The 17,575-nt window shown below is 36.3% G+C and overlaps 1 protein-coding gene across 1 annotated transcript in view; it reads right to left on the bottom strand.

Moving 5' to 3' along the window:
• Positions 1 to 1,969: 1,969 nt before the first annotated feature.
• The window catches only part of LOC149786130 (uncharacterized), a 60,474-nt gene continuing 44,868 nt past the window's right edge, over positions 1,970 to 17,575 (bottom strand). The window contains exons 4-6 of the mRNA XM_089976464.1: positions 14,787 to 15,155; positions 2,881 to 3,006; positions 1,970 to 2,514 (exon numbers count right to left, since the gene is read on the bottom strand). Of these exons, the coding sequence (XP_089832590.1) occupies positions 2,423 to 2,514; positions 2,881 to 3,006; positions 14,787 to 15,155 (587 nt within the window). The 3' untranslated portion in view covers positions 1,970 to 2,422. The remainder of the gene's footprint in view (positions 2,515 to 2,880; positions 3,007 to 14,786; positions 15,156 to 17,575) is intronic.

Genomic DNA, 17,575 nt, shown 5'->3' with positions numbered 1-17,575 from the left:
CACCGAGCCGGTGGCCTAGTGGTTAGAGCGTCCGCCTCGGATGCGGGAGGCTGCGGGTTAGAACCAAAGTCACACCAAAGACATAAAAATGGTACAAACAGCTGCCTCACTAGGCATTCAACATTAAGATGTTAGTATTAGGACTTGTCGGCCTGGTATCAGGATAATGTGACTGGGTTGGATATCATGCTACATGTCTACGGCATGATGCTCCAGTGCTAGACATCACTATAAATTGTCACAATGCAGACATCGTAGTAGCCATCTGAATAAAAAAATTGTTAAAGCTACGTTAAAAATCCAAATCACACACACTCACATCTCTTACCTCAAGGCATACAACTGGATCACAAATCGCATTGGGAAGTGGCTTTACCAAACAAATCATGGATCACTCATCATCTACATTAATGGTCTTAATCCATTTACAAGTCTGAGTCAACAACCGCTGCCGTCATCGTGATCCTTGTTGTAATTGATTCAGTAGATGACGAAAATGATAATTTGATTTTATGGGAAGCAAGACAGGTGTATTTCACATAGACTTTCCAAAGATGTTTTATACCGCTCGCATCTTTTAAATGTTGTCTAGGGCTTTGTTGTATGTAAAAATGTTCGTTAGCAGTCATCACATACAGACATTTTCTTCCCTCATCTGGTTTGTTTGTAAGGGTGGGTGTTGGATGGTGAAATATGTATTTGTTGCTTAGGACGAGTGCTAGTAATCCTACCCATTAAATATCGTATATCCCCTTTGCACACACACACACACACACACATATGTGCGGAAGTAGGCAGATGTTCGATGGTAAATAAAGTGTGTTAAATTGTAATTATGTGCGATATCATTATTTATTTATATCCCTTTTCACACGAGACTGCAACTGTGTGGATAGTAAATAACCTGTCTTTAATTGTAACAAGTGATAGTAATTATATACCTATATTATAAAATTGTTCCGGTATTTTTCCAGCCCAAGCTAAAGTCCCTGACAGTTTAGTTGCTACTTATAGCCTACGTCAATATTATTCCATTTTGTACCAAGTTTTTCCGCCACCACTAATGTCCGTGATGACTTTTTATTATAATATTATTTTCAGTCTAATCTATTATTATTATTATTATTATTATTATTATTATTTGGAGCTGGGATGGGTAATATTGTTAGATGTTTTGTCCCTTCTGAAGTTCGCATTAGTTTTCTTCCCAGTCTCGGTTAAATTGTGCGCCAGTTTCTCAATTTATCATTGCTTTTAGTCACGTCAATTTTAGTGTTATTGTGAGCTAGATTCCTTGATTATAGCTATTTATAACTGCCACCAGAAGGTAAGATTCTGTCTAATGGATTTCTTTTTCACCATCTGGTCGGTAAATGGTTGGGTTTTATTTAGATGGTCATAACGTAGAACTTTAAGACTGCGTGTTGGCATATATATGGCCTTGGACATTCAGACAGATAGCTGTTAGTAGGCGCAGTTCTTTGTCAGTCAAACTGTGAAAGTAAGTTGATAGTGCGACACTATTGTGAAACCTGTGGACGTTTTCAGCATTAAATTTCCACTTGACGTCATCGTGAAATACTAATGTTAATCTCTAGACCTTATAACACTGAATTCCTATTAACTACGTATTACTGTGTTTGATATCCTAGTGCCTTCCTATACAACTAAAACCATTATGAGCAACTACAGGCACAATTTTGACATGTTTTTTAAGGAAAGTGTTAGTAGTCTGAGCATTGGAAGAAAGCAGAGGAATATGACGGTCACGTGACTTTATTATGAGCACTTTGGTTTATGCTAGCGAGCACAGCTACTCGTATTTTAAAGACAGACACACATGTTCAAAAACTATTTCGAAGCAAACGTAAATATGACGGTCACGTGGCTATGACTATAATGGGCACGTAAAGGTAATCTGATTTGACAGCAGCTGAAGTGCTATGACAGGTTGTTTTTCACGATGCTCTTTTCAATAAAAAACAGAATTTTTATTTGCGAATATTCAAGTACACTATGAAAACTAAACATTAACTTCACAATCTAAACCTTACAGAATTGTTTCGCCACTTCATCACGCCGAGATCCTGAATATTGATGATATAAAATTAACATCAATTTAGACGTGACCAAAATCTGCACGTTGACGTTGACGTTGATACTGTCTTTAATCTCCTCTTTTAACATCACTCAAGAAGTTGATAAAATAGTTCAACTTCCACACGTTCTTTTTAGAGTCTTTTCATTTGACTTAGTGGCATGAAAACAATCTCGTCATTTTAAAAGTATAAATGTGTGCAATAACTATGTATATAGTCAGTGCCATGTCGAGTATAGCTATGATTAATACATTGTGTCCACGCCGTGGCAGGATGAGCTCGACGTATCTACATACCAACTTTGTCAAAGAAAGGGGAGCCCTTCAGCTGACCTGTCTTTTCTTTCCGCTGGGTTTACTTCCGCTCTTTTGTTTGCCATTATTTTCTGTTTTATTTTTACCCTTCTTCTTGTCTCCTATAACGACAAAGGAAATAGAGAGATCAGGCATGTCTATGTATCAGTGTGTAGGTTTGTCGTCTTTAGTAACAAGTTGCGCTTATGAAATGCAATATAGAATTTATCATAAAGGTTATTCCAAAGATTATCTCCGTCTCTTTATTTATAACATAGACGTAGTAATAGTAGTTCAGATAAGAAGAATAGGATTTAAAAGAAAATATCAGCATAAACAGCAGACAAAGAAGAAAAAGATGATGGTGATGATCGAAAATTGCTGTAGCAATAGTGGTGGTGGTGGTGGTGTTTATAATATTAGGATGAGAAGAAGGAGCAGGAGTTTAGATGACATCCTTAAAAAAGGAAAAATGGTCGAATGAATACCTTTACGTTTCCGTGTATCTTTATCACCTGTGGATATCAGACTTTTGTGTTTCTTATCCGAAGTTGTTAAATCAGAGCATGCGTCCTTGCCGGTGTTTCCACTGGATAAAGCTTTTATTGCTATTGCTATAATAATAATAATAATAATAATAATAATGATGATGATGATGATGATAATGATGATGATGATGATAATAATAATAATAATATACCAAAATAAAAACAAAAACAAAAGCATACAAATACTGCAGACACCATAGTGTCTTTGAAAACAGAGCAAGGCAATACACAAGAAGTCAAGATAAAAAAATTGTATTTTCTGGGAATACTCACTGTCAAAATATCTCTTCGTGAATGCACGTATTTTATAAAAATCAAGGATTGACTGAGAAGTTCCAAAAACATCGAATTATTTTGTTGATTTCCAATTTCTCAAAGAATTATACGGTAAAACCAATAGTAGAAATAGCCGCTGTAGTCTGAATCGATTGCGGGTTTGTGGGGGTGGGTGGTTTGAGGTTGGACGGGGTTGTTTTGTTTCTTTTTGTTGTTGGGGGGTGGGGGGTGGTGCCAAGACATTACCAGAGAACAAAATGAACCATTTTCGTAAATTGCTACGCCGACAAATACTAGAGACATATTGTTGTCTTCCAAAAAATAGCCAAAGTGGTCCAAATGGACAAAGGAGCATTTCAACCCAGAATGAAGACAGATTAATCACTCACTAATCAATGACGATTCGATTTAGACGAAACCAGTCTGAAATATTAAACCTGGTCCATATGCTGAATATTTTGTCAATGCATATAATATAGTTTTGATGCAGGAGACGTTTGCAATTGACTCAGTTAGAAAGAATTCACTCCTGTTAATTTTATTTTCTAATAAGGTCCCAATAACAGTCAAATCACAAAGGTATTAGGAATAATTCCATAAATTGGCCTGTCATAATACTTAACTTAATTATATAACGTTACGTTTTGAGCTATTGTTGTTTAATAATTAAATATATGGATATATTCGTGAATTATGTGTTTCAGGCAGGAAATTAATGTGAAACATGTACAGCTTCCAAGGTTACTAGTAGTATAATGGGATGATAGAGCGACAATGGGAATTAGCATTACAAACTACACTGGGACGATATGGCGACAAGATTTATAGCGACAATGGGAATTAACATTACAAACCACCCTTGGACGATATGGCGACAAGGGTTATAGCGACAATGGGAATTACCATTACAAGGTCCCTTGGGACGATAGAGCGACAAGTACTTTGAAGTACAACCTGGGCCTGCATAGCGTCAAGGGAAAATAGGAATATATCGTGGGCCTGCCTAGTGTCAAGGGAAAAAGAACATGGGAATATATCGTGGATTATAAACGCTGATACCACATGTAAAACATAATATTTTTTGGAGGGTTAGGCATGAAAGTCATTTCTTTTCGAGGCAAATGAGGGGCCCTGAAAAGGGTCTTTGGGTTTACGTTAACATCATTTCGTTAAAACAGAGAGCATGGCATTAGTCTCCTTCTTTTCCTCAAACTTTGTCTGACTTCTGGTCCGTAGATCAAAACTCTCTTTAAACAGCCTTGTCTCTCCACATAAATTCTTCTTTTCCAAACGCTTGTATCTGTCCTCCTGACAATGATCCACGATGATCTGACATATATGAATAAGTCCGTATGGAACAGCGTTGACGATACGAGAATAGAGGATTCTACGTCGGTCCATATGTTGGTGACGAGAACAGGTGGAGGAATGCAGCGAACTGCGGTTATTTATAGGGGAAGGGAGGATCGAAACGGATTGAGTTGGCTGACCAATCCAAACACACGTTACAAAATTCAGTCACCCCACGTCCAATCCGAAGAGAACTGTCTGTGACGTCACATCCCCTATATAGAGGCGCTAGCGTTTGTGTGCAGTCAGTCCATGCGACACCGTTTTCTATCATGAAGGAACCTCAGAAGACAACGAATGAGGGTGTACCGGTCGTGGAGACGAGAAGCGATGAAATAGCAGCCATTATCCAAGTGAACACGGACCTACTTCCAGAAGAGGCTACTTTTAATTGGGATTTTGTGGATTTTCTTACCTCGCAAGAATTTGTTCCGGTACTAGTACCTTTGCCAGTACCTTCTCCTTTTTTACCACTCGCTGATCATTTCAAACAGAAACAGAAATAAGAATTGGAAAAATTTATACATCAGCAAAAGGAAGCAGAACAAGCTTTTCTTCTTCAACAACAGCGAGAAGAAGTAAGAGGGAAACGACAGGAAGAAAAAGCAGCGAAGAAACAAGGGTGTGAAAGTCAAACGGTCACGGTACTTTTAGACATTTTAGCAGAGTTAAGAAGTCTGAAACAAATGTATCAGACTTCATTATTACGACCGAAGAGAATAAGACCTTCCCGATCTAAACAACCCAACCCTGTGACTACGCCTGCTGTACCACCCTTAGTGATTTCTACCAAAACATCATTGACAGGAGGCAACCCAGAAGTAGGCCTTGGCCGTGGCAAAGGCTTAAGGCAGTTAAAGTTGATTTAAACCAGTAGTTACCCAAAGGCCCTTTTCAGGGCCACCCACTTCTCTCGAAAAGAGATAGTATTTCAATTGATAACATCAATTAAAACTCAAAAAGAGCTTCTTTTTTCTACCCCTATGGTATGTGTGTATGTGTGAATGTATGAGTACGTGAGCGTAGGGCCGCCATGTATAGCCTATCTTGTGCTGAAAAATGGCGTTAAACCCTAGAACAACAACAACAACAACGTGAGTGTAGGTTCTTATTCTAAAAATCAAAAACTAAGAGCCACCTACGTTTTATGCCTGGTCTATTGTGATCCAATTTTTACAATTCACATCACAAGTATATAAGCTTCTTCTGTGTCTTTCTTCACTCTCTGTTTTTTAAATTTCTTCACTGTCACAATTTTTTTCTTCATTTCTTCCTCACTTTCTCCATCCCTTCTTTTCTTCTTCTGTGTCTCTTTCTGCACGTGTCTGGGTTCTTCCTCGGGGGAGGTTACCTCTTCTTCTTCCTGTCCATAACTCCTCTCTTCTTCTTCTTGCTTCAGTTGTTTCTTAGGGCAATCTGAAGACCAATGTCCTTTTTCTTAACAATGATAACAGGTATCTTTACTTTTATCTCTTCTAGCCCCTGTTTTGCTTTTTTGACGTTCGGGACACTCTGAAGACCAATGTCCTTTCTTCTTACAGAAAAAGCAAGAATCTTGACTTTTATCTCGAAAGCAGGGTGAGTAGTCCGTTGGCTTGTCTGAAGAAAATTTTCTAATGACCCCTCGCAAAGCTCTGATCAAACGTTCGATCTGGGTAGGCTCTTCCATCGTTCTGCTCGGTTTGAGATTGAAATGGATAGTGGAAGGGCAAGACACACACCCTTTATATACGCTGGTCTGTCATGGATATAAAGTGACCCATGGTGTTTAACAAGTTGTCATTTGACGTTTTGCAGTCAAGATGAAACGATCGCATCCATTTGTGAAGAAAGGAGAAGAAAGTAAGAGGCAGAAACGTGATGTATCGCCTCGTACAATAGCTGAAGTCTTGGCACAAATTCATGCCAGTGATTTTGAAGATGACATGAGTGAACCAGAATCCAGGCCCAGAGAGTCTGCACATAGCCAAAGTTCACCAGTAAACCCTGAAAAGTACTATCACATTCGAGAGACGGAAAAGCGCTCCTCTAGAAAATTTAGAACCACAGCTTACACTTACAGGGTGAAGTTTGAACATTTCAAGTCCGACATACCGTTGGAGAAAGCAGAATAGTTCATCACCGAGATGTGGGATTCTTTGTTAACCACACTAAAGCGACAATGTCAAAACAAAGAAGACGATCGCTTAAGGCTTTCATACATCACGACAGCTTAAAATCCCCTGTTTGGATCGAGTTTAGCAGCCTAGCAGAACTGACACCTTCCAAAGGTGGTATTGGATGATAGATGCGGAGTATGTAGTGGAAAGACTTGAAAGAGAATGGAAGTTCCCAGGCAGCTTGGACTTTGCAAACAACCTGAAAATAGCCTGGGAGAACACAGAAGGGATGATAGAAGAAGAGGTAAAGAAGTTGAGAGGTTTCATCCAGCCTGAATATGTAAGAGTCGGAACATTGAAGCAGTCTCTTGAAATTGTTATCAAAGTCAGGTTTTTTTGGATGATATCTTCAATTTGACAGAGTGGGCTTTTATGAAAAGGGGACGGGACCAACTCCATAAAGCAGAAGAAATTACGAAAAGGGTCTTGGAAGAAGAAGTCAAGAACATTAAAGACACATGGGCAAAAGATAGGAAAGAACAAGAGAACAGAAAGAAAAAAAGAAGCATTTGAGAGACTGAACAAAAACTGGATGAATGTCCAGGAGAAATTTAGAGCGATAGGTCATCCAGACTGGATTCCTGAGTCGGAACACGGAACACAAAATGAAAGGAATATTGGGAAAATTTAGGAGATGGATAAAGAAATGGAGAAAGTAGAAGTAGAAAAAGTAGAAGAACCCAAAGACCCTTTTCAGGGCCCCTCATTTGCCTCGAAAAGAAATTACTTTCATGCCTTACCCTCCACAAAAAAATTATTTTTTAAATGTGGTATCAGTGTTTATAATCCACGATATATTCCCCATGTTCATTTTCCCTTGACGCTAGGCAGACCCACGATATATTCCTATGTTAATTTTCCCTTGACGCTATACAGGCCCAGGTTGTACTTCAAAGTACTTGTCGCAATATCGTCCCAAAGGACCTTGTAATGGTAATTCCCATTGGCGCTATAACGCTTGTCGCCATATCGTCCCAGGGTGGTTTGTAATGCTAATTCCCATTGTCGCTATAAATCTTGTCGCCATATCGTTCCAGGGTGGTTTGTAATGCTAATTCCCATTGTCGCCCTATCGTCCCACTATACTACTGTTACTTCACACTTTGTAGACAGTAAAATAGCAATAGTTGCCTAGGAAGCAGAGCTAGCCACACAGAAATTTATACGTTGGGTTCATGGCAAGCAGAATATTTAAAAGAACGCTCTGGGTGGACACTGAATTGAAACTGAATTGCATCAGGATGTTTATTACACAATGATTTTCAAAATTATCATCTTCGGAAAGAGCTCGCATTTGCACTGTAAGTATCACCGTGTGTCAAAGAATGACCTAGAGACATGAAACATGAATGTGTGAATTTGTGGCTGGGATGCTCTGGCTAATTTTGTTATGTTTCTATTGTTTTGTCAGGGCACATGTATGATATTGTTATGCTTCTATCGTTTTGTCAGGGCACATTGATGATATTGTTATGTTTCCATTGTTTTGTTAGGGCACATGAATGATATTGTTATGTTTTGATTTATTATATTTGTCCAACAATATGGACCCTTTTCGCTTCATTATTGTACTAAATCCTTTATGATTTTTTTTATATTAGGCAGGTTGATAAATAAGAGACCAGCCATTTAATGGGAGGCCGATGGTGTATTTTATAGAAATACATTTTTGAGCCGCCAAATACCTTAAAACATTGCTCTGATTAGTAGAGAAAGAGAATAAATTATATCCATTATGCAAGCAAAAAAAAATAAACATAAGAAAAAAATATCATGGTTGCCAAGAAAATCCCAGCCACACCCACCTCGAAAATTAAACGGTTAGTTCCAAAATAATGAACCCTCCTATTCTACGTTTTCCATTCCAAATAAATTTTGCACAACCTCTTAGAAATAGTCTGTCACATGAATGCATTATTACCAATCGTTTACTTTTTTTGTTTATTTATTGGTTAAATTTAGATGTTGATTTTGGAGAGTAGACCACACACACACACACACACAACTGACAACGAACAGAGCAGAACTCCTTTTTAACTATCCATAAAGCTTTTCTTTACTTTCACTGAATCTTTGTCGAAGATAATTGCCACTCATTACGTATTTTAAAGAACCGTTCTGTATTGAATGTTAAAATATAATATTGTAAGAATTCACATGCATTCCTAATTTTCAAGCTCTTCAGGTGGCAACCCAATTCCCAAACCCAAAATTGCAAAACAGATCCAAACAACAACAACAAAAAAACAAAATTAAAACAATGTACTTCAAAGGAAGAATTGAATTCATGCAACTTTACATTACCATGGATTTAATAAAACTCTTATTTCAAAGTTGTGGATAACGCGCCTTATTGGTTTGAAATCCGATGATAAAATGTCAACTAAAAGGTTGTTATTTAACAAACTAAAGAGGAGCAAGAGCTTCATCTATTCTAAATCTAAATTGATGTAGCTGTAGATTATATCCCCGATAATTCATTGTCATGCAGTGTCATATTTTGCTTGTCGAGGCAAGAAGACAGCTTAATAATAATAATAATGAGGACTTTGTATAGCGCCTAATCTTTAGAAGCTCTAAGCGCTTTATAATATTAGACAAACCTATAACATACAAAAAAACCATACACCATATATAATGATTTTATTACAGAAAACAAATGCCATAATAGAAAACATAAAACATGCTGTAAATATTTAAGGTATGGAACATTATTAGGTCTTTAAGTTTGTCCTTGCAGTCGAAATAAGTGAGTTTTAAGAGCACTCTTGAATGGGATCACTGTGTCTTTGTGTCTAAGTTCAGTGAGCAATTCATTCCACGTTGCTGTGCCCTGGTATGCAAAAGAACGTTGTTTATGTGACTTCGTTTTCGTAGTGGGAATAATGAGTATACGATTGTCAGAAGAGGAGCGTAAGTATCTTGCTGGTGTGTACACATGGGTGAGGTTGGATAGGTATGTTGGACTGAAGTCCGTCAGTGAAATGTAGCACAGAGAACAAATTTTGTGTTTGATTCTTGATCGAATGGATAGCCAGTGTAGGGTACAGAGCAGCGGGGAGGTGTGCTCTAATTGTGGTACAATAAGTATGATCCGAGCAGCTGTGTTTTTAACTTTTTGAAGTGTCTTAAGTAGATATTGAGATGAACCAGACATAATTGAGTTACAATAGTCCAGTACTAATGAACATATAAGTGTTTTAGTGGCATCAACTGAAAGATTTTTGCAAATGGAGCTGATGCGTCTCAGCTCAAGATATGCAGCCTTGCATATGTTCATGATATGTTGGTGCAACGTGAGAGTACTGTCTAGTGTGACACTGAGGTTTTGTACTGACTGTGTGAATTTAATGTTGGTGTTACTGATATGCATTGTTTGAGGTAAAGGATGTGAATGAGAAAGTCTTTGTGTTATGATCAGAATGGCCTCAGTTTTATCATAATTCATCTGCAGCTTGTTACATGTCATCCATGATCTCACATCAGAAATGTACCTTTTTACACCTTGGATGGTAGCATCAACTTCAGTTGGGTGGCCAGATTTGTATATTTGGGTGTCATCAGCGTACAGTTGGTGAGACACTGGATGATGATCTATGATACTTGAGAGTGGCTGAGTGTATAGAATGAAGAGAATAGGTCCAAGAACAGACCCCTGTGGAACACCACAACATAGATTAACTAGGTGGGAGTGTATTCCATTTGCAGACACAATTTGTGTCCTGTTGACCAAGTAGGACTTGCACCACAGTAAGGCTGTATCATGAATGCCAAATACATGCTGGAGACGGTGAAGTAATATATCATAGTCTATTGTGTCAAGTGCTGCAGACAAATCAAGGAGGGTGAGTACTGTAATCTTTCCGCTATCCAAAGCAGAAAGAATGTCATTACTACTTTTAGAAAAGTAGTTTCAGTACTGTGTCAAGGGCGATATGCAGATTGTACATTGCTAAAAAGACTGTTTGAATTCAGATGAGATACAAGTTGGGATAGAACAACTTTTTCTAAGATTTTTAAATGAATGGGAGATTAGAAACTGGACGGTAGTTTTTTAAATCGTTACGGTCGAGTATTGGTTTCTTCAGCAGAGGCTTTACAATGGTGGTTTTGAAAAAATGATGGGAATTTCCCGGATGATTGATAATCCTTTATGAAGATACATCCATATGATTGTCTTGGCGAAAGTGAATTGGACACTGAACAATGTCTAAATGCATCTGTTTGCTACCAAAGAAGGATCCACTGATTGGATCCGCCGTTTCTAGGCTGATTTCTTACACCAGAGTAGGCGTGTCACATTACCAGAAAGACCATATCCGGAGAACAAAGCAATGTTCCTCAGCCAGGTCTACATGCTTCTACTAACTGAGGCTGACTGGTTTCCCTCCTTGACTTGTTGCTTCTACTAATTGAGGCTGACTGGTGTCCCTCTTTGACTATCTGCTTCTACTAATTGAGGCTGACTGGTTTCCCTCTTTCACTACTTTCCTGAAGCAGAAATGAGTTGCCAGGAATTAGTTCGCTGTGTTAGATACAGCTGAACGAAAGCAACCTCCCAATGTAGCATAGTATATGTTGGTGGTGGAATGTGCATAATAAATCTAGCTTCCGATGTCACCGCGAATGTTTTAAATGTACTTGCATGTAGAATCAGCTCGTATCCAATTTCACCACGAATGTTTTCAATGTACTTGCACAGAGAATCAGCTCGTATCCGATTTCACCACGAGTGTTTTAAATGTACTTGCATACAGAATCAACTCGCATCCGATTTCACCCGCGAGTGAGAATCAGCTCGTATCCGATTTCACCACGAGTGTTTTAAATGTACTCGCATAGAGAATCAGCTCATATCCGATTTCACCACGAGTGTTTCAAATGTACCTGCATATAGAATTATTTCACCGCTAGTGTTTCAAATGGACTTGCACAGAGAATCAGCTCGTATCCGATTTCACCACGAGTATTTCAAATGTACTTGTATGTAGAATCATTTCACCACGAGTGTTTTAAATGTACTCGCATAGAGAATCAGCTCATATCCGATTTCACCACGAGTGTTTCAAATGTACCTGCATATAGAATTATTTCACCGCTAGTGTTTCAAATGGACTTGCACAGAGAATCAGCTCGTATCCGATTTCACCACGAGTATTTCAAATGTACTTGTATGTAGAATCATTTCACCACGAGTGTTTTAAATGTACTTGCACGGAGGATCAGCTCGTATCCTGCATGTAGAATCATTTCACAACTAGTGTTTCAAATGTACTTGCATGTACAATCACTTTGTATCCTATTTCACCAAAAGTGTTTTAAATGTACTTTCAAAGAGAATCATTTCACCACGAGTGTTTTAAATGTAAAAGCATAGAGAATCAGCTCGTATCCGATTTCGCCACGAGTGTTTCAAATGTACCTACATGTATAATCATTTCACCACTAGTGTTTAAAATGTACTTGCATGTAGAATCAGTTCGTATCCGATTTCACCAAGAGTGTTTTAAATATACTTGCACAGAGAATCATTTCATCACAAGTGTTTAAATGTATTTGCATGTAGAATCAGCTCGTATCCGATGTCACCACGACTATTTTAAATGTACTTGCATGTAGAATCAGCTCGTATCCGATTTCACCACGAGTGTTTTAAAAGTACTTGCACAGAGAATCATTGCACCACGAGTGTTTAAATGTATTTGCATGTAGAATCAGCTCGTATTAGATTTAACCACGAGTGTTTTAAATGTACTTGCATGTAGAATCAGCTCGTATCCGATTTCACCACGAGTGTTTTAAATGTATTTGCATGTAGAATCAGCTCGTATCCGATTTAACCACGACTGTTTTAAATGTACTTGCATGTAGAATCAGCTCGTATCCAATTTCACCACGAGTGTTTTAAAAGTACTTGCACAGAGAATCATTGCACCACGAGTGTTTTAAATGTATTTTCATGTAGAATCAGCTCGTATCCGATTTAACCACGAGTGTTTCAAATGTACTTGTATGTAGAATCATTTTACCACGAGTGTTTTAAATGTACTTGCATAGAGAATCAGCTCGTATCCTATTTCACCACGAGTGTTTTAAATGTACTTGCATAGAGAATCAGCTCGTATTCGATTTCGCCACGAGTGTTTTAAATGTACTTGCATAGAGAATCATTGCACCACGAGTGTTTTAAATGTACTTGCATAGAGAATCATTGCACCATGAGTGTTTTAAATGTACTTGCATAGAGAATCATTGCACCACGAGTGTTTTAAATGTACTTGCATAGAGAATCAGCTTGTATTCGATTTCACCACGAGTGTTTTAAATGTACTTGCATAGAGAATCAGCTCGTATAGAATTTGACACGTCAGACAAACTTGGTTTTATACTTTACCCGGAGATATTTTGACAATAAAATATTGTATGTCACCATATAACCCGCAACGTTAACTTTTCAAGCAACGGTTCTATCTCTTGGCATTTAATCTATTTGTAATAAAGGGGATAGAATAGGAATACATATCAGGTTAAATAATCTTAAATAACACTTAGTATAATTACAGAGATTGTATTATTTTATTTTTGTTTTATATCACAGCAGTGCACACAATCTTTTTCTTTTTTCACAGCTGCCGAAAATAAAAAAGCAAACCTGCATCTTTTGGAGATCTTGTAGTTTTCACTTGTTTTGTGATTATTCTTTCGAGAGATTTCAACGTGATGTTAGATATATATATTGAAGTCAATGACTTTGACTGGTGTATTTGTGTAGGATACAGTACTTAATGTTGAATGTTGTATGTATAAATTCTCTATGCTATCCCGTTACTGAAATCAGTCTCAGACCGGTATCAAGGGTAAAAGTGTACTCTTCATCCAACTTCTGATATCTACGGAGTCAAATCTTTCATTTTTACTGAATTTTACTGATAAATCTGTCATTTCTACTGATTTTTACTGAGTCAATTCTTCCATTACTACTGATTTTTACTGAGTCAAATCTTTCATTACTACTGATTTTTACTGAGTCAAATCTTCCATTACTACTGACTTTTACTGAGTCAAATCTTCCATTACTACTGGTTTTTACTTAGTCAAATCTTCCATTACTACTGATTTTTACTGAGTCAAATCTTTCATTACTACTGATTTTTACTGAGTCAAATCTTCCATTACTACTGATTTTTACATTACTACTGATTTCTACTAAATTAAGTCGAATCTTTCTACTCTACATAATATTGCTACGTTATTACTGGAAACAGTCTAAAGGCGGAATCAGCTGTACAATGGTACGGTCGGGTGTATTTCTGATTTCTCAAATTTGTCTCTCTATTCTACACTTGCAGGCTAATAACCATATCTTTTACCGTTTTGTTATAACCTGCATGTATCAACAGATGCGATGCGATTGACCGTACAGTTTGAATGTCGCCTGTTGCTGTATTAAACATGACTACGAAAGGACTATGACCATTTACCTTTTCCAGCAGATTTTGATTAAGGACGGTCTTATGCCATTTTCAGACATTCAAAGTCATTCCCAAAATTGCAGCAGATAACAAAACCTGTCTGTTAAAACTTGCGATTTGAATCCTTATGTAATTGGATAGCTTTATCCGTTTGAAACAATCACCCAGGAGCTAAACGGATGTTTAACGACTAACAGCATTTCGAAACCAATCTAAATTTTATAGAGGGAGTGTTGGTATATTTTTGCATGTCATGGAAATAGGTACAAATAAAACTACTGAATATCCTGGATAACTTCGAAAGATGATCAAAGACTAAAGATTATCTTTAGTTAGATTTTGCCTACGTGACCAAGATGTTACTTAAAGATTGTGATCACAGTTGAAAACTTCAGTTGACTCCGTCATATATGTATATATATATATATATATATATATATATATATATATATATATATATATATATATATATATATATATATATATATATATATATATATATATATATATATATATATATATATATATGATATAGCAATCTTACATGAGTAATCAATACACTAAATATGTATCAACGGTTGTTACTTACATTCATAGCAAATAAGGAATCCTGAATCTCCATTTGTGTCCTCATTTAGGTTCAGTTGCAATGATATTGCTTCGGCACTGTCATTAAAAACCATTGTACCAACAGAAACTGGGATGGGCCTGGTGTTTTGTTTTGTATACCAAGTTAGACTGTCTGGTTCAGTGACATTGACTTGGTGTACAGTAATTACAAACTTATGCATAGGTTTCAGCCAAAATGTAACCGTTTTATTATACGCAGAGTTTTCGCAATTTGTGCAGAAGTCGGAAAAGAAGTAGTCCCATGGAAACCGTGAGTGACTACGAAGTATTCCTTTCTCAAGGGACATATTAAAATCTATCTTCTCTGTGAAGTCATAGATCTGAACACCTGTAAAATAGGCAACATGTTTAACTCTAGACAGAAGACAATATAAACAGTTTAAAAGATATTGTAATGTTAATGAGTTTACAACAAATACGAATAGAACAGAACATGAACTAGACTGTCGGTTGTCTTTTAAATATTTTTACACTTCAATATCTTAAATAAGGGTTATTGCTCGACTGATATATATATATATATATATATATATATATATATATATATATATATATATATATATATATATATATAACTCCTGGTACATGATTTGTATCTAATTTTTGCAATGTTATTCATTGATCTAAATTGTACAGATCATGTTTAGTTAAATTTTGCCTTCGTTACAAAGATCTGTAAAATTACGTAGGATCTATAAATAAGGATCTATAAATAAAAGCTTACGTATCTGTTGACAATTACTAATAATACTCTTAATAATAAGACTTGATGGTGACTTTGGGTTCATTTTTTATTGGCTAATGGCAATAGGACGGTTCTAGAAGACTTCAGTAACATATTCCTATTGGTTGGGCTAGGTCACATGAATAGGCAATTTCGAGATAAATTGAGTAGTAAGATCCATCACGTGGGGCATGATGTAAACTATAGTTGTAACAGAATGTTCATTTAAGGAGAGAGCTGAACAATCGGATTCATTCCTGTATTAGAGTAATCCTTTTTTCTTGAGTTCCTGTTGAAAGTCTGCAGGTGTGTCTTATGTTGTACCTATATATTATATGAGAGGAGAAACATTTGTTTGGACTGTTAGTGGAAAAACAAAGTGTTCATTTTTTTACTATAATATTATTCTGTGAATAATTGCGAATTATCGTTGTGAATTATTCAACAGCGCCATCTTCAGAACGTCATGATTCTTGGCGGTCTAGTGCATACAGGTTTTGAAATTTATACGGAACTTTTCATTATTTTGGACTTGCATAAAACATTATCGGGATCATTTTGGATTCACTTCAGTATACTGAAAGTTCCTCTCATATTTTCATTTATATCTTTGATAATTAAATTATTTGTGAAGTTTTACCAAACGTGTTGGTTTTATTTCTTTTTGTTACTTCATTTATGACCACAGAGTAGTTACAGCGACATAGAATTTAAAATTTTTGATTCCATGTGAATAGTGTATTGTGAATACGATTTGTAACTGAAGAGCTCCAAACAGAGAAAATGGCGGACGGGGTGTGTGAAAAAAAATGATGTAAAAAAATACACGGAACCGATGGAATGACCAACGAATAGTATCGTAAAGTATGTGTGACACATCACGATGTTTTTATATATGCCATAAAATGTGAATATATTTATTTGATTTTTTTTATCAGAATATTAACGACATAACGGGGGGGGGGGGAGGTGTAATCAACCAAATGTCAAGAAGACCAAGTGAAATGGACGCCAAAAATACAAGGCCGTGTTTCAGTACACAATCGTTGTAAGAAAAACTTGTTGTTGTCCCCGTTGTGCAATTTCGTGGCTTCGTTGGATTTTTTTCTTCTCATGAATCCGTTTTTATTCACCGCATGACCAAATGAATGTTAGCCATATATATACGTATGTATATGTATATATATGTATGTATGTATGTATGTATATATATATATATATATATATATATATATATATATATATATATATATATATATATATATATATATATATATATATATATATATATATATATGTATGTATGTATGTATATATATATATATATATATATATATATATATATATATATATATATATATATATATATATATATATATATATATATATATATATATTTTAAGCAGCAAAAATAGACAGTAGAGGCTGAGCTTTTTGTTTGTGCCAATTTATTGCCAGTTATACCAATCATGAGGTCATTTCATTGGGTACCACTTGATCAAATGAGTCGTCACTTACTTGATCAATTTTTCTTTATGTATCTCTCCGTGTAATCCTCGGCGTTTTTTTTATATTTACGTCATCAGATGCATTTGTTATGTCAATGTATCTTTCCAGCGCACGATATTTTCTTCCGCAACAAGCTACACGTATTTTTTTGTGTCCTACCTTTAACTCCGACGCCACGTTTCAAACAAGGTTTCGGTCCGGTATTTCCTTTTCTGACACTTTGTAAATGGATACCGCAATGGTCCTGTGGAAATGTTTTCCACAAGGTACAGAAGTTCACATCACCAAAGATTTACAACTATTATATGTTTGGTCATTATATCATTGTGTGATAGTCTAATTAGAGAAATATTATTATATTAACCAAAAGCAATTATATAGTATGGGGTGGTGGGACGAACCTAGATTACTAGAGCAACAATATCAGGATCTCACCTGGAATGAAATCATATTACCTAAAACAAAAGATGATTTAAATCTCATTAAAAAATACATCAGATCACTAGAAGCAACAC

This window comes from Sinohyriopsis cumingii, chromosome 12 (genome assembly GCF_028554795.1).
Source record: "Sinohyriopsis cumingii isolate HCF-2022 chromosome 12, ASM2855479v2, whole genome shotgun sequence".
Lineage (NCBI taxonomy): Eukaryota > Metazoa > Mollusca > Bivalvia > Unionida > Unionidae > Sinohyriopsis > Sinohyriopsis cumingii.
Note: the sequence above shows the minus strand (reverse complement) of the source record. Positions and strands in the feature narration are given on the sequence as shown.